General features: G+C 40.9%; 5 protein-coding genes and 1 long non-coding RNA gene across 7 annotated transcripts; 4 read left to right on the forward strand and 2 right to left on the reverse strand.

Annotated features, from left to right (window-relative positions):
- The first annotated feature begins 121 nt into the window (after nucleotides 1–121).
- On the forward strand, nucleotides 122–3,676 carry lgmn (legumain). Its single transcript, XM_088400552.1, has 14 exons — nucleotides 122–276; nucleotides 494–645; nucleotides 827–924; nucleotides 1,436–1,517; nucleotides 1,589–1,671; nucleotides 1,752–1,827; nucleotides 1,942–2,004; nucleotides 2,067–2,133; nucleotides 2,203–2,321; nucleotides 2,495–2,584; nucleotides 2,654–2,857; nucleotides 2,933–3,103; nucleotides 3,241–3,308; nucleotides 3,398–3,676. The coding sequence occupies exons 2-14, from the start codon at nucleotides 502–504 to the stop codon at nucleotides 3,438–3,440; spliced, it is 1,308 nt and encodes a 435-aa protein (XP_088256678.1). The 5' UTR covers nucleotides 122–276; nucleotides 494–501; the 3' UTR covers nucleotides 3,441–3,676.
- Nucleotides 3,677–4,052: 376 nt separating this feature from the next.
- On the forward strand, nucleotides 4,053–6,777 carry chp1 (calcineurin-like EF-hand protein 1). Its single transcript, XM_088356322.1, has 7 exons — nucleotides 4,053–4,406; nucleotides 4,668–4,740; nucleotides 5,064–5,144; nucleotides 5,223–5,347; nucleotides 5,422–5,483; nucleotides 5,826–5,948; nucleotides 6,073–6,777. The coding sequence occupies exons 1-7, from the start codon at nucleotides 4,340–4,342 to the stop codon at nucleotides 6,124–6,126; spliced, it is 585 nt and encodes a 194-aa protein (XP_088212448.1). The 5' UTR covers nucleotides 4,053–4,339; the 3' UTR covers nucleotides 6,127–6,777.
- A 1,174-nt stretch (nucleotides 6,778–7,951) lies between these two features.
- Nucleotides 7,952–10,844, forward strand: LOC148385045 (uncharacterized). Of its 2 annotated transcripts, XR_015863566.1 has the most exons (3): nucleotides 7,952–8,189; nucleotides 8,553–8,675; nucleotides 8,938–10,844. It is a non-coding gene; the product is annotated as an uncharacterized LOC148385045 (long non-coding RNA). The 2 variants fall into 2 exon arrangements; XR_015863565.1 differs by lacking the exon at nucleotides 7,952–8,189 and having other exon boundaries at nucleotides 8,206–8,675.
- A 74-nt stretch (nucleotides 10,845–10,918) lies between these two features.
- oip5 (opa interacting protein 5) lies at nucleotides 10,919–11,976 on the reverse strand. Its single transcript, XM_088401430.1, has 5 exons — nucleotides 11,658–11,976; nucleotides 11,527–11,593; nucleotides 11,305–11,427; nucleotides 11,151–11,232; nucleotides 10,919–11,083 (listed from the first exon to the last, which is right to left on the reverse strand). Exons 1-5 carry the CDS (start codon nucleotides 11,821–11,823, stop codon nucleotides 10,994–10,996), a joined length of 528 nt encoding a protein of 175 aa, XP_088257556.1. The 5' UTR covers nucleotides 11,824–11,976; the 3' UTR covers nucleotides 10,919–10,993.
- Nucleotides 11,977–12,127: 151 nt separating this feature from the next.
- On the forward strand, nucleotides 12,128–14,710 carry plek2 (pleckstrin 2). The gene is made up of 9 exons (XM_088400811.1): nucleotides 12,128–12,266; nucleotides 12,326–12,490; nucleotides 13,003–13,196; nucleotides 13,264–13,355; nucleotides 13,429–13,616; nucleotides 13,688–13,789; nucleotides 13,857–13,940; nucleotides 14,029–14,107; nucleotides 14,439–14,710. The coding sequence occupies exons 1-9, from the start codon at nucleotides 12,213–12,215 to the stop codon at nucleotides 14,564–14,566; spliced, it is 1,086 nt and encodes a 361-aa protein (XP_088256937.1). The 5' UTR covers nucleotides 12,128–12,212; the 3' UTR covers nucleotides 14,567–14,710.
- Nucleotides 14,711–14,903: 193 nt separating this feature from the next.
- LOC148385048 (galectin-related protein B) lies at nucleotides 14,904–16,505 on the reverse strand. The gene is made up of 4 exons (XM_088400812.1): nucleotides 16,305–16,505; nucleotides 16,117–16,202; nucleotides 15,654–15,867; nucleotides 14,904–15,588 (listed from the first exon to the last, which is right to left on the reverse strand). Exons 1-4 carry the CDS (start codon nucleotides 16,398–16,400, stop codon nucleotides 15,445–15,447), a joined length of 540 nt encoding a protein of 179 aa, XP_088256938.1. The 5' UTR covers nucleotides 16,401–16,505; the 3' UTR covers nucleotides 14,904–15,444.
- Between the last annotated feature and the right edge of the window lie 243 nt (nucleotides 16,506–16,748).

Raw genomic sequence — 16,748 nt, forward strand, 5'->3', positions numbered from 1 at the left:
TTTTTAAAAAAGATAAACGTGATTTTAGTAAATATTTGTCATCCTTCGACTTTCACCTGTCGATCAAGTTCAATCTCGTCTAACAGCGCGTGATTTTATTTCAGGAAAGCCCCGCCTCCTACGCGCTGATTGGCTGCCACTTCAATAACATTCCAAGCTTTTCTTTTTTTTAGGGGCTACATAAATAACACTGCCGTCAAGATTAACCGGGTCGTTTGGTCGTTTTTTTTCCACCGCTACCTTTTCCTCGGCTTCCTACAACAAAGCGAACAACAGGTAATACAAATGTATAATTTTTACCGATATTTTTATTGATATATTTCGAGTTTTTGAACACCCTGATGAGATTTAATATTAGCTAGCTAGCTAGCCTAGGGAGAATGGATGTCATGTGACAGTCAGGAACCAGATGTTATCGAGCTGCTTCGAAAAAGATGTACTTTGACGTCATAAATATGATTGTCGTTATTAATAATTCATTGCCAAATCACAGGTCGGGAAATGTGCCGTTTTTTGGTGCTCCCGGTTGTCCTGGGGTTCTTCGCCGCCCTGGTGAACTCCTTCCCCACACAGGAGCCCGAAAACGGGAAGAACTGGGTGGTGATCGTCGCTGGCTCGTCTTCCTGGTACAATTATAGACATCAGGTAAATGTTTAAAAACTTTTTTTTTTCTTCTTCAAAATTAGGACTTTTTTTCCCCTTGGAACTACTAACAGTTTTATTCATTTTAGTTCACAACTTTTTTTTTGGGGGGGGGGGGTAATTGTCTTTCTTGTATTTTATCCTTATAAAACTTTTTCTTATTGTGTTTGTATCTTCTGACCAGGCGGACGCGTGCCATGCCTACCAGATTGTCCACAAGAACGGCATCCCGGATGAGCAGATTGTGGTCATGATGATGGACGACTTAGCACAAGCTGAAGAGTGAGAATTTATACATTTTTCTTCTTGATTTATGTCTTTATTTCTACCTCTATTCTTCGTTTCAACTTCTCAAAACTCTGACGGAATGACAATTGAGTTCTTAATTCCACCACCCCCTCCAAAAAAAATAAATGATTGACCAGGCCTCTTATCAGTTATGTCGGCCATATTCCTGCAGTTATTCCCAGCAGCCTGCAGTTTCCTGTTTTTAGTGGCACTGGGCCAAATATAAGAAAATGGTCAACACTGATAATAAAGCCAAAGTAAAACTCCCCAAATCAACAGAAAAAAGTTTTCAATGAAAATAATCAGCAGATCAGTTTCTCATATTTTTAAGTCAAATACATTTTTGAAAGACCTGCAGCTCTTTATCACACACTTCCTCTTTTGTTTCTTTTACACTCCTCTGACACGCTTGGAAATATTTTTTAGAGAAATGAAAGTCACCTGGGTTTGCAAATGGAATAAAAATTTGTTGTTGTATTAAATGTTTCTCACTTCCCTCTTGAAGGAATCCTACACCTGGCATCTTGATCAACAGGCCCAACGGTAGCGACGTTTACAAAGGTGTCCTCAAGGACTACACGTCTCAAGTGAGTGCCAAAATAATAAGTCGGCCACCGCAGAATTTCTCACCAAGCGCTGACCACCGGGTTGTGTGCAGGATGTTACTCCGGAAAACTTCCTGGCCGTACTGAAAGGTGATGCCTCTAAAGTTAAAGGAGGCTCTGGGAAAGTCTTAAAGAGGCCAGTGACAACTCTGCGATTTGCTTTTTTTTTTTTTTTTGGTCAGATCGCCAATGTCTTAATTTTTTTTGTCCCCACAGCGGTCCCAACGATCACGTCTTTGTTTACTTCACTGACCACGGAGCGCCTGGAATTATTGCCTTCCCTGATGGAGAGGTTGGCAGCCTTATTTTCAATACACTTTCATAATATGATCATGACTAAATATAATTATCTTTTTTTTTTTTTTTTTTTGCAAATTCTGCTTGCTCATTTGTCTCTTTTTATCAGTTGCATGTCAAAGACCTCCAAGAGACCATCCAGTACATGCACGACAATAAGAAGTACAAGAAGGTATGTAACTAATATTGCATTCTTCTCCTCGTTGTCAACACTAATCTTCATCTTTATGTCAGATGGTGTTCTACATCGAAGCCTGCGAGTCAGGGTCAATGATGAAAGATCTGCCTGACGACATTGACGGTGAGTTGATCAAAACAGAAAAAACACCCTTAAAAAAATTGTTTTGAAATTTTTTTTTTTTTTTTTTAGTTTATGCAACCACAGCCGCCAACTCCCACGAGTCCTCCTACGCTTGCTACTATGACTCAGAACGTGACACCTACCTGGGAGACTGGTACAGTGTCAACTGGATGGAAGACTCTGATGCGGTATTATAAATATTTTTTTTTCTTTTTAAAATTCTTTTAACAACCCTTGAATGTAAAAAGTTTTTTCCATGTCTGTCATGAGTAGACCCACAAAAGTCATACCTCGTCATCAATACTTAAAGGTATGAATTGCACTCTAGATTTTCTTTTTTGCTATTTCTGTAACGCTCCAGGAGGACTTGTCTAAGGAAACGCTGTTGAAACAGTTTCGAATCGTCAAGAGTCACACCAACACCAGCCACGTGCAGCAGTTTGGAAACAAAGTGAGCCCGCACACAAACAACACGTTCAATATGAGGATGTTTTGGATCATCTTCACGTATGCTTGTCAGACTCTGGCCCACATGAAGGTGGCGGCCTTCCAGGGGACACGCAAGAGCGGCGCCGGCGCCCCCGGCCCATTGCCTCCCATGAGGGAACTGGACCTGACGCCGAGTCCCGATGTTCCCCTGGCCATCCTCAAGAGGAAGCTGATGGCCTCCAACGACATTGCCGTGGCCCGGAGCGTTCTCTCAGAAATAAACACACACTTTAAGGTCAGCACTGCACAGCTGTCAATCAAATCTTGAAAGATAAATTAGCTATGTGTGTTTGTTTTCACGCATGTGTAGGTGAGGGAGACGCTGGCGACGACCATGTATCAAATCGCCGAGAAAGTGACGGGCGATCGTTCCGAAGCCGAGGAGGTGGTCAACGAGAGGCGGGACCTGACGCAGCACCGATGCTACCGGACCGCCGTGGACCACTACAAACACAACTGCTACAACTGGAACAAAGCCAAGGTACGTCAGCAACACAACCGCACAAAAGACTTACTTTCCTGTAAATGGATTGACATTTAGAGATATTTTTGGATCTAACTTCCCCGTTGAGGCTTTCATGTTAATTTCTCACTTCTGTAATGGTTTTGTGTTTCCAGTATGAATATGCACTGAGACATTTATATGCTCTGGTCAACATGTGTGAGAGAGGCTACACCGCTGACAGGTAGCTGACATTTGTATTAAAATTTGGTTTATTTTTAAAAATACAAGTAACTGTATTACTTCTCATGTTTTTTGTGTTTGTGTGCACAGCATCCAGATGGCCATGGACTCGGTGTGCCACTACAGCGAATGAACAAAACTCCTCAAAATATGAACGCTGCTTGGTTATTGGGTTTTATTAACAGTCTATTAACAATTTTTATGTTTGTGTTTTTGATTTAAAATGAATTGCACTTTTGAAAGGTTTGAATTTTTAATGATTGTGTGCTTTTGCTTTTATTTGTGGAAATGCGTTTTGCTATCGGCTTTATTGGTGTGACAATGATGAATGTTTACTGACGCGCCAATAAAATGGTGAAATACCAACAATTTTGTCTTTTATATCACTTTATTTATTTATTCTCTGATAGGCGACTTCAGAGATATGAATGAAACCTTATTGTTGTAGCAGTACTTTTTACCGATGCGTCTAAATCACAGTGAAGCACTGCCCTCTGGCGGTGGATAGTAGACATAATATTATCACAACAATTCAAGTTCAGCCAGCGTTATTTTGGGGGTAACTTCATCCATCCATCCGTTGCTTTGTCTTTCTTTTGCTTTAAATCTAGATGTGTGTGGCAGACCTCAAATATTTTAATTTTGATATTAATTTTGAATAACAATTTTACCAAGGCGCGCATCACTCCTATGTTCGCATTTTAGTCAGGCACTGACACGGCTACCCAATCATAACCCCGCCCACTTGATAAATACCTAAGATAAAAGGACCGAAACCCAGCTTTCTTTCCAAAGACGCAAACACCTCGCTACGTTCACTTTAGTGAACTAAAAATAAAATAAAATAAAATCGAATGACATACTAGCGGACTTTAAAGTTGTCCCAAACTTCCCCGAGAGACTTTTATCCTGCTCACCGGACGAGCTAGGCAGCTGTCGTGCTAGCTGCTCAAAGGTAGCCGTTTTGGGATTTGGCTTCGTGTTGTTAACTTTGAATTTACAGTTCCGAACTTCAACATCTTCGTCATCATTATGGGATCCCGAGCGTCCACGTTACTCCGCGAGGAGGAAATTGAAGAAATCAAGAAAGAAACGGGCTGTAAGTTATTATTATTATCATTATTTTGACTATTTTCAATGCTTTACGTATGGACGGAATAGAGGAATTGTACTATTTCCTTAAAGGAAGCGTCATGGTTTCCAGTAGGCCATCATAACGGGATCATTTATGACTTTTATAGTGATCAATGACGTCACATACTTCAGCTGGCTTGAGCTAGCAGGCTTATTTTTCGAAATGACTCAAAACACAACTCAGCCAAACCTTTTATGATGACTATTTTCTTGTTTTTCTTCCCAGTCTCACACAGCCAGATCACTCGACTGTACAGCCGCTTCACCAGCCTGGACAAAGGAGAGAATGGCACCCTCAGGTGAGACAATTTTCCACAGTTAATCACAAACTAAAGAGTTTTGTCTTGAGACAGGAAAAAGCCAGTTATAGTTGAGCGGGTGTTTAATGATTACATGTCCCCACACTTAAATCCAATGTTGTGTGTGAGGCGGAGGTATTTACACTCAACAAGTTTTGGTTTTACCTATCCCTGCTTAGTCACGGTGGCCGTCAAGGTGACTCGAGTCATTTTCCTCTATTTATTTGTCTTATTATGAGTGTCAATATCACCATAATATCACCCATTTTTGCTTACGAGGTTATTTTTCCATCTAATATAATCAAATGTCTCCATGTGCACAGTCGAGAAGACTTCCAGAGGATTCCTGAGTTGGCCATCAATCCTTTGGGTGACCGCATCATCAACGCTTTCTTCCCGGAAGGGTGAGGCTTTTATTTTGAAATGTTGTGCCATTTCAGGTCACTAATTTTTTATTTTTTTTTATTTATCCGTTTGGTTAGAGAGGACCAGGTGAACTTCCGAGGCTTCATGCGCACGTTGGCCCACTTCCGGCCCATCGAGGATAGCGAGAAGAACAAGTATGCCCCTGGCGAGCCGCTCAACAGCAGAACCAACAAGCTGCTGTGTAAGTGTGTGTGGGGGGGCTTCTCGCAAAAATGACAAGCATCACTCATTGCTCCTTTTGTGGCTTCTGTCCAGTTGCTTTCCGTCTTTACGACCTGGACAGAGACAACAATATCTCGCGGGATGAGCTTCTCCAGGTGAGTGCACAACAGTTTATTGCTCAAATGTTAGCTCTTGCATCAAAAAAGTCATCATTCTCGGTCCCGCCAAGTAAAAACTTCTTGCTCTTTTGTGTAACCCTGCACCAAAACCAATCAGGATGTTGCCACACAAGCATGACTGTAGTTTTAACTCGGTCTCTTCCTTGTGCGCCACCGTCACTGCGTTTATCCGAGGAAACTAAAGGCTGTGACCTAACAGTGGTGAGGGAACTTTGCCCCCTCAGTTGACACAAGTAGCTACAACGTGATGACAGGTGTGATGTTTGCTTTTCTTCCTCCTCACAATGGATTGCATGCTCGTGTGCGCGCTTTTGACAGGTGTTAAGGATGATGGTGGGTGTGAACATCTCCAACGAACAGCTCGGGAGCATCGCCGACAGAACCATCCAGGAGGCCGACACAAACGGAGACGGCTCCATTTCCTTCAACGAGTTCATCAAGGCGAGTTCTCCAAGGGAATCATATTTTATGATGACTAAATCTAGTTCACAATTGCATCAATATCTTATTTAATCCTCGTTTATTTATTTATTGAATTTTTTCAAATGTTTTGTGTATGTGCCAGGTGCTGGAGAAGGTGGATGTGGAACAGAAAATGAGCATCCGCTTCCTGCACTGATGACCTTTCATTTAGGAACTCATCATCACGTCCGGACATGTAGTTTTATTCCGTTTCCTCCGTCAGTGACAAAAGTAGGCGACTGTGGTCCTCGCCTCTTGTAGAAATGCGCATGTGCCTTGATTTTTAATTTTTTGTCCGTTTGTTCTTTTGATTTCTTAAACATGCAATTTCTTTTGTCCCACTGGTGAGCGCTGCCTAATTTTTAAGCATGAGGACCACAGTTGCTGCTGCTGTTCACACTCATTTGAGAGTACTAAAGGTGTGTGTGGAGGTGTTAATGCATCTTTCTAAAGAAGACAAATCATGATATTTTTACAACTCGTAATGCAGCATTTCATCACCTCCTTGTTGTGGTGCAAGGATGTCACTGGATTATAAAATATGGACCAGCTGAGGTAACATGCTATGTATTTTTATTTAAAGTAGTCTTTGTATTAGAACTAGTATGCATGATCATGATGTGCAGCATTTGGCTAACTGTTCTACTAAAATCAAAATTGTCCTTACTATGTAGAGGCTATTATGATAAAAATAGTGAATAGTTCAAAAGCCTAGTGTGTTATGGGGGAATCAAAGCAAAAAGAAAATAATAATCTGATATATTACAGCTGATATAAATTTATTTGTGCAATAAAATAAGGTGCCATATTTGGACTGATATTTTTTTATTGTGTGCTGTGTGAGTGCGTTCATATTAAATAATACAATAATAATTAAATATATCGTTATATATAAGTTAAAAAAGTAAAAGTGGCTTAATTTTATTGTTTTTATTCCATAACAAAAATAGAATATATTGCGAGAAACAAAAATACAACGACGCGTATATTCGTTTTGGATACCCTCAATTTGACCATAAGATGGCAAAAGTGTACCGTATGTCGCCCTCTGCCGGTCAGGGTGAGGAATGCACCTGTTGATAAATTTGTGAAATTTTATTTGTTTCTCAATATATTCTATTTTTGGTTTAGAATAAAAACAATAAAATTAAACCGATCTTTTACGTTTTATTTTAATTTTTTTAACTTATATTTAACGATATGTTGCTTTGGATTCACAGAATTTATCAACGGGAGCATTTCTCATGCTGAAACGTCGTTGAATTTTTATTTGTTTCTCTCAATACATTCTATTTTTGGTTTAGAATAAAAACAATAAAATTAAACCGATCTTTTACGTTTTCTTTTAATTTTTTTAACTTATATTTAACGATATGATGTGTTGCTTTGGATTCGCAGAATTTATCAACGGGAGCATTTCTCATCTTGACCAGCAGAGAGCGACATACGGTACACTTTTGCTATCTTATGGTCAAATTGAGGGTATCCAAAACGAATATACGCGTCGTTGAATTTTTATTTGTTTCTCTCAATATATTCTATTTTTGGTTTAGAATAAAATCAATAAAATTAAACCGATCTTTTACGTTTTATTTTAATTTTTTTAACTTATATTTAACGATATGATGTGTTGCTTTGGATTCGCGGAATTTATCAACGGGAGCATTTCTCACCTTGACCAGCAGAGGGCGACATACGGTACACTTTTGCTATCTAATGGTCAAATTCCGGGTATCCAAAACAAAAAAACGCGTTGTTGTATTTTTGTTTCTCGCAATATATTCTATGTTTATTTTAGAATAAAACCATTTAAATTAAACCGCTCTTTTTCTAAAACAAAAATAGAATATATTGCGAGAAACAAAAATACAACGACGCTTATATTCGTTTTGGATTGCCGGAATTTGACCATAAGATAGCAAAAGTGTACCGTGTGTCGCCCTCTGCTGGTTAGTATGTGAAATTTTCTATTTAAATTGAACTTTCTTGTTTACCGTAGGCACGCCAGTTCACCATGTGTTTTACGTTGCGGACCTTTGCATTGCAATGAAGAATACCTTGCACGCTGCTAGTGGTTGTACTAATACGCATAAGAATTTCAATCTGTCTTTCCCGAACGAGAAAAGATCTTGTTGTGGGCCTCCAAAGATTCCAGCTTCTATGAGGAACACAGACTAATTAGTCTGAAAGTCATTTGTGAACACCACCTCAACTTGCCAGGTAAGAACCACGATAACATCGGGTGTTTTTAAAGGTGTATTAGTGCTCTTTAATATTTAGATTTATAACTGTTGTTGAAAATGAAGACGCAGAAACAGTTTCTATTAAAATAAAATGGTTTTATTCTACCGGAAGTTCAATTTCCGAGCATTTCCGGGGTGGTACTTTCAATATGATTGACACATCTCTCAGCCAATCATTGCTTCTTCACTTACTGGGAACGACTGAAAATGGCGTAGCTTAGTCGGTCAGACGCTGGGAGGTGATGGGGGGGGGACAACGCTTTTTTGTCCCCTTACCTCTCCTGCCCCATACGGATTGCAAGGTTTTCTGCTATATCAATACCTCCTCGACGTATTTTAGTGGAGAAATTAAGAAGTGGCCAGGCAGAATTGCTCGTGTCACCATCAATACGAAGAAGTGGACCAGCCATTGTTAAGCATCCCAACATCTCTGCAGCATCCTCATCACCAGGAGCACACCAAGGTCAGACACCAGATTTTTTTTTTCCCCTCTAACCAATTGATTGTATTTGTCATGATTATCCTCCAATGCAGTAAAGCATCTAGTGGTCTTTTTATCACATGAATTTAATATTTTTCCCGAGCCAAATACTGTTCATTTTCCATGCAGACACAATTTATGTATCAAATTATGGACGACAGATCTTTTAAAACACCATCATACGATTATTTCATATATATGTGCACACAAATACAAAGACAATAATGATGCTGTCAATTTTCAGGATGGATGCATTGAAGAACACATCTGAGCCGCAGCGGAGGGACTTCATGTGGACCACCGTGTTATCAAACAATCACATTTACGCTCGACTGGGATGATGAAGTTTCTTTGAAGGACCCGATGGGGGTAGGAGGGGTGTTCCCTTCTCCACCACCCCCACCATCCCTTTGTGACATGTCTGTCCAGGTTTGGAATGAGCCTTTGGACTGACATGGAGCTATAATATTTTTTATGCTCATTGTCATTTTTTTTTTTTAAATTACAGAAGTTTCACCAGTGGACATCGATCTGGTATGTTGTCATTATTAGATGTGAATGATGTATATGCACAGTCCACAATATTAGAATGAGATAAATGGTCATGTCATTTTTCCATGAAGTGCAGAACTGAAAAGAAAAAAAAATAATGTAGATGAATACTGGTCTAAATTAACCGTCCCGATAGCACATTGAATAAGACACGAAAAACTGTAGCAAGCGTGAGTCTCATCTTTTTTGCTACCTCAGCGTCTTAAGAGTGAGTTCATTTATTTTTGACACATCCTTTCATGAGTTTGATCGCAAATTATATGAAACATTTTCTCTTAAGGGCAAAAAAAAAATGTTTTGTGAAGGCTTTTAAATGTCATCACTTGAAGCAAAATATTTTTTTTTTAAATAGTTTTAAAAATGTGAGCCAAGCACATTCATTATGCTAATTTTAAAATACTCATTTTAATAAGTACATAAAATTCATAAATCATCCAAAATGAAAAGCACATTTTTAGTTGGATTTATTTGATATATTATTCTAATTTTATGACAGTATATCCAATAATTTTAGTATAAATACTTAAAACATGTTTGTCCTTCATTTTGCATAAGAGGACACCTTTGATCGGGCAATGTGCAATATTGCATCCAAACATGTTACCTTGTTGACTGATGCTGTGTATTATATATGATGAAAAAAAAACAAAAAAAAAAAACAAGTGACACGTTGTTTGAAAAGCAACAAAATCACCAACGTCTTCCATTCGAAATTTGTATAGTCTCATTTAGACGCTCATACTTAACTTCATATATAATCATCGTATAATGCATGATGCCTGCTTTAATACAACTCAGATGAATAATCTCCCCGAAATAAAATATACAAAAAAGCAATTTCAGATGCATGATTAAACTTTTTTTTTAATGCACTCAAAAACCAAATAATTCAACTAATAGCACTAAAGTAAAAGATGAGATTGAAGTGATTTTGAATGGATCTTCCAGCCCTTTAGTGTTGTACGTGTAATCCAGAAAATTGTATTAGGATTAGATTAGCAGCAATAAATGCATGACTTGTGGTGGTGGTGGTGTGGGACGCTATAGAGCTTTGTTTTGAGATTGGATTCTGCTGGTCATCAATTTTATTTGATTTTTTTCTTGATCAATACACAAAATGGATTTAATTGTACGATACTTGTAGCATTTTTACATCGCTGAAAGTCCAAATGTGTTTTCATAGCACTACTTGCACTGTCAACCACCATATCCAGTATATTTCTTAACCCTTCCTTTCGGGGATTTATGACATGTTAAAATTCAGTAGGGACTTAAAAAAAAAAATAACAATGCATGTTTTTTTTCCTCTGACATGTTTGTAATGCATGCAATAATCCACAAGTGTGTCATTTGACTGCGCGTGAAGGGGAATGTGTTAGTACAGTAGCAAGCATGTTGTAGCATCCCCAAATGGAAAAGATGTTTACTTTGTTCACCGAGGTGTACGACCTATGCACTCCGCAGCTAAGAGGAGGAAAATGGGCATGTTTATTATTATTATTATTGTGCAATGGTTTTGTATAACTAACAAAATGTATTTCTCAAACACAGCAATAGCAATGACGATGATAATAAAATGCAGCATGGTGCCAATGACAAGGCCTGGTGTGCGTGTGTGTGTTATTGTGTCCCGTGAGGCCAATTTTTTTATATAAATGGCAATCAAGGAGTAGTTGTTGCTTGCAAATAGCTGTTTAATGGAAAAAAAAAACTGGCCATAAGATAGTGTGATCATCAAAACGAAGATATTAAACAGTGGCATCACTTGCAGATGATGCGGTTACGTCCAGCAGGCGGCTTTTTGTGTCTTCAAATTGCATTTCTAATTGTTGTCTCACCTGCAACCCAATGTTTATATATTTTTTTCCTACATAAGAAGGAACGCCAACTTTATTGACATCTTACCTCCTTGACGCTTTCCATGAGAGACTTCATCTCAAAGGACACGGTCGACGCTTTCACCATAGAACGGCTGTCTAACACATAACTGGAACAGGAAGGATCTTGATGTTTTCAGACGTACCCATAATGGGGTGACGCTTTAGCAAGCGTTACTGACCATTTGATGAGCCCCTTTTGGAGGAGGAAGAGGGAACGCACCCCGGCCAGACTCGGCGGCGCTGCATGCACCACCTTACCCACCGTGCAGCCGCACTCGCTGCATGTCAGGGAGCTGGAGATGCTGCAGGGGGGTGGAAGAATGAATTTTGGAATTTGAAAAGCCCATTGGGACCAACTTAGGCTCACACAAAGAATGACCCAACCACATTGTCTTCCTCACCAGTTAGCCAATTCTCCTTTATGTCCACACTCCATTTCACGACCCACTTCCACACAACTGGTGACTCCTGTACACAAACAGGACAAATATTATGATGCATTCCGGGCAATATAAAGTTGTGTAAAACTTACTGGAGCATAAGATGAAACCCAAACATGTGAGCTCCCCGCATACAGACAAGGAGTCCCCCAACACCGTGTTGCACTGCTTGCAGTGAAAGGTTGCCCATCGTCCGGGTCCGAACAGCTTGACACCGCTATCTTTGCGTTCCAGGAGGATGGTCTCGTTAAACTCCATGTTGGCGTGTGTTTTTATAGAAGCAGAAAAAGCCGGTTGATGAAGTAGAGACCAAAGTAAAATGTAAATATTGTTTTTCAGGTGAGGTGTAATTCTTTATTTAGAATAATGGCGCTTGTCCTGAACACGGAAGTGGGGGCATTCAAGTGCTCTCTGATTGGCTGAAGGCGTCCGACTGTTGACATCTGCTATTGGACGAAAACGTTCTGAGCCCAAAACACAGCCAATCAAACGCGCCCTAACTGAGTGTGTTTTTGAATGGGCGTGTACGTACCTGCCTGCTGTAAGTGGGTGTGTGTCGTGAGTGGGCGTGTCTGCGTGTGTATATATAATGAGTGAATCCACATGTTGATTCAAGAGTGCAACAGGCAGGAACAGGCACCAGCTCAATGGAAACACAGCAAAAAATTACTATCCTCCGAGAAGGCTTCCTGGTGAAAAGGGTGTGTTTTGATGCAGTTGTCACGCGTGGAATGTTCTCTTCATTTGTGTTTTCCTCCAGGGTCATCTCGTGCACAACTGGAAGGCGCGCTGGTTCGTGCTGACGCCGGACAAGCTGATCTATTACAAGTATGAAGGCGGGAGAAGAGATTCTTGTCAGCGAGGAAAAATCATGCTGAATGATTGCGTCATTACTTGCCCCTTCCTTGAGTACGACAATCGACCTGTGAGTTTTTGTTCTTGAAAATGACAAATTAGTTTTGTTGTCTATATGATGACCATATTGATGAATTACTGACAGCATTTGAAAAGCACTGGAATTGGCCTTTAATATGATATACAATAACAATTGTTGGATAAACATTTGAATTATACTTCATAGGTTGCAAGCATTGCTTATCCGATTTTTTTTTTATCAATACGTAATATCATATCATCACTTCCTCTCGGTCGAGCCAGCTGACTGGATGCTGAGTCAGCGTCTCCGCTGGAGTCATTCTAATGAGGTCACTCAGATGATCTCACTTTTCATCTCGTCAAAGAAAATATTTCAAAGTTCAGCGTAGGAGTTTATACTTCACTGGAATCGGAGATTGTATGAATGAGTCATGTCAGGTATTATTGTTTTCCTTTCTTGTAGATTATTTTCTAGTTATCTCGACCAAATGATTCTCTTGTATTATGAGTCATAGTGAAGAGTCTTGCCCACTCACATGATAACCATGCTGCCTTTTCTAGTTGGTATTCCGGCTTCAAACCAAGAACTGCGTGGATCATTTTCTGGAGGCATGTTCACGGGAGGAGCGAGACGAATGGGCCGGCGACATCGCCGCAGCGGCGGACAAGTTGGACTCTGGAGCGGACGACGATGGCTCACCTAGCGTCAGCCCGTCCACGCCAGGAGGCTCGCAGCCGCACAACATCAATCTGAGGTGAACATTGAGCTGCTTTAAAGTGCCCAATAACAGTTAAATTAAAAGATGTTTTCTTGTGTTGTAGCAAAGTGCTGGAGGCTATGTATGATGTTCACAGCGGAATCAACATGACCAACCACGTGGAGCAAGGACGCGTGTACACCAACTGCTTCTCAGGTCCTTCAAAGTGGTCCATTTTTTTGTAGATTATTTAAAGTGTTGAGCATTAAGTAGTGTGATTCCTGCACAGGCTCCGCAGTGGTGGACTGGCTGGTGTTCATGCAGCTGGCGCTGACCCGAACCGAGGCGGCGACGTTGGCGTCGGCTCTTCTAGAAGAGGGCTTCCTCCGCACTATCGGGCTACGGAGCGTGGAGGCGCTGCGCAAAGCTGGCCTCAGCGAGCTCTTCATGGACGACTCCACGGCGCTTTATAGCTTTGTGAGTAGCGAGTCAGGGTTTGGTCTTGCTTCATATCAGATTTTTTTTCAAATACTTTTTTGAATCGTCAGTCAGACAACTTGAAGAAGCGAGGCTGCGTGAAGGCCGAGACCACGCTGTCCGCGGTGGAGCTGAGCGGTCATGTGATCAAGAGAGGCTACCTGCTCAAACAAGTAAAGCGAAATAAAAAACGTCTTTTATATCGTTAATGTCGTTTTGAGCCAAAGTGTCCTCGCGCAGGGCCACAGGAGGAAAAACTGGAAGATTCGACTCTTCGTGCTCCGCTCGGAACCTTCTTTCCTCCACTACTACGACCCCACCAAGGTACAAAATTAAACATTGTGTGTCACTTATTGCGGAATAACACACACACACCGAGTCAGTCTGTGAGCCACGTCCTGTCTGCTTTCAGGACGACGTCCGCCCCGTTGGAGGTTTCCCACTCCGAGGCTCGCTGGTGTCCTCGCTGGACGACAATGGCGTTCCTTCCGGTAGGACTCACTCATAGTCATGGATTTTTTTTGATAAAGAGAAAAAACAAATGATATAAAACGAATGGCCAGATGTCCCAATGCATTTGTTGACTCTAATCTTGAGTGGCGTCCCTCAGGGCGGCTTCTGAAGCCCACTAATTTTTTTACAAAAATTGACGCATCCTTTATGCATAAGCATTTTGAAACCTTGGTGAAGTTGTATGTATGAAAAATACTGAAATGTAATCATACCAAGTTCAAAATATTAGCAACAGCTCTCCATGTGATCCAGAAAACTGTACATCAAGATCATGTTGAGGTATTTGAGTCTTCTTGCTTCCCTTTCCAGGTGTGAAGGGTAACATCCAAGGCAACCTATTCAAAATCATCACTCAGTCCGACACACATTACTTCATCCAGGCTCCCAGTCACCGAGAGAAGATGGACTGGATTGACGCTATCCGGGAGCACACGTAGCCCCAACGTAGCCCCAACGTATCCGTCACGTGTCGTCGTGGAGCTCATATCAAAAGCTGCTCAGCGTTTGTATACTTCAAAGTGTTTATTTGTTTATAAAATGCTTCATCTATTTAAGGATTAAATTTATTCCTAAACTGGGAATGGTTATTCAAACGTGATTAAGGGATTAATCCTGATATATTTACATAGTTGTGTTTGTTGCTGAGCAAAGAAGCGGGACGAGTCAGATCATGTCTGGCGCTTTTGCCCTCGGTCTTAAGCACTGCCGTGATTCACCGCCATGACTCGTGCGGTTGTAAAATGACACCATAAAAAAAAATCCCAGGTGAGCAAATAACAATCAAAGTGATTTTATTCCAGGGAAGTAAAATCACACAAAGGAAAATAGTGTTTGATTAAGTAAAAGGGTGGGACCTTTCTAAGGCTTATGTTGGAAAGATGAACAGAATTGTTCGAACTAATGCAATGATTCTCAGAGTGCAACACAAATACTAGAAGTAAAAATTGAAATATTATGAAAATATTGCAAAAATTTGAGCAGACTAGAGCGTATAGTCATAATATAAGAAGCTAATTTTTAATATGACAAGGAAAATGTTAATCCCTACTTCGTCACTATCAACCGAAAATAAAAACACCACTGGACACATTTTATAATTTGCATGAGCACAAAAATATTGCAATCGTTTAGTGCAACATTCAGTTCACATTCTTGTGTTGCTTTTTTTTTTTCTTCAAGACAATAACGATGACTACATTCAGTCAGCACGTTAGTGAAGGCACTTTGTCTTCTACAAAGTGTTTGACAAAATGCATCTTCCATCTATTCTAAGCAGATACACTGTCTCCGACTGTGTGTTGTTCCGACGGGGACGTTAAGCCACCTTGGTGAGTTGGACGTCTCCGAAAATTCGTAACGCCGTCAAGCTGGCCAGTTGCGGGAGGCGGTGGGTGAAGCCGCATAGAGGCTGACCGTCCACCAGGATGCGGAACTGCTGGTGCTCGCATACGATCTCCATCTACCGGGACAGACAAACGATATCATCACGATGATGATCGCTAGCTCCGATCGTGACGATTGTACCTTAAAAGGCTCTCCGGGCGCAAAGGGGAAGAAGGAGAGCGTGTTTTCGGCGGCACCCCACTTTCCTGCCAGCCGTGCATTGCGTTGGACGGCTTTGTCCATGAAGCTGACCTTCAGCTGGAGACCCACGTCACCTTCTGACTCCATTGCCTCCGATTCCTCCGATTCTTCCGATTCCCTCTGTTGAGGTGCGCTGGACACCACCACCTCAATGCTACACACACACACACAACATGCTGTTGCACAAGGAACCAGAATATATCCTATATGCCCCGCCCCTCATTCTTGTAAGTTGTTTGGATAAAAATGACAACATATTTCCATATCAAATGATTAAGATGCCTTACAGTCATGCTAATCTAGTTTCTACGCCCATATTTTCCGATAAGCATTTAAATCTGTTGCATCCCTTCAACGTCAAAGTGTGCAGCATGTGGCTTGCTAATGACGGCCCAAAACTGACCTCTTGGGTTTCTTGTCAACAATCCCCATCACGACCAGCTTCATCGAAGGCCGCAGACCACCCTTTATCTCGCCGATGTACTCCTCCTGTGTGAGACAATGGCTTAGCGGGCCAGGACAATAGATTGCTATTCCCCCCCCCCCAATACCTCATTCATCTCTCGAGTGCAAAGAAAAGAGTTTACGTACATTTCCTTTCTTGTCCTTGTCTTCCATTCCAGTCAGGGCGTGACGCAGTATCGTGCAGGTCTGGAGAGGGGATGCCAAGTGAGGAGGACTTATCATTGTCAGCAAACCCCGCCTGTTGCCATAGCGACAGCCTCCATCGTTAGGTATACGGGGACTGGAGATATGGGGGAGTTAATGTTTGGTTGATTAGTTGCTTTTGGAAAACTCTATGCACGTGAGTGTTTGTGTTCATCATCGTTATATATGTTTTGATGTTCATCATCGTTGTCTTTAATGCACAAATCGTACGTTTTCCTTAATCCGATGATGCATTCATGTAACCTGGTAATATTAAGATACTTTTAAACACGTCCCCGTTTTTGTGTTCAGTTTCAGGAAAACAATTCAAATTAATTTCTGTTCCATTGTTTAAAAATAAGGACTAAAGTAAACACCTAAAATAAA

Source organism: Syngnathus floridae, chromosome 16, assembly GCF_059516105.1.
Source record: "Syngnathus floridae isolate MCC-2025c chromosome 16, RoL_Sflo_1.0, whole genome shotgun sequence".
Classification (NCBI taxonomy): Eukaryota; Metazoa; Chordata; class Actinopteri; order Syngnathiformes; family Syngnathidae; genus Syngnathus; species Syngnathus floridae.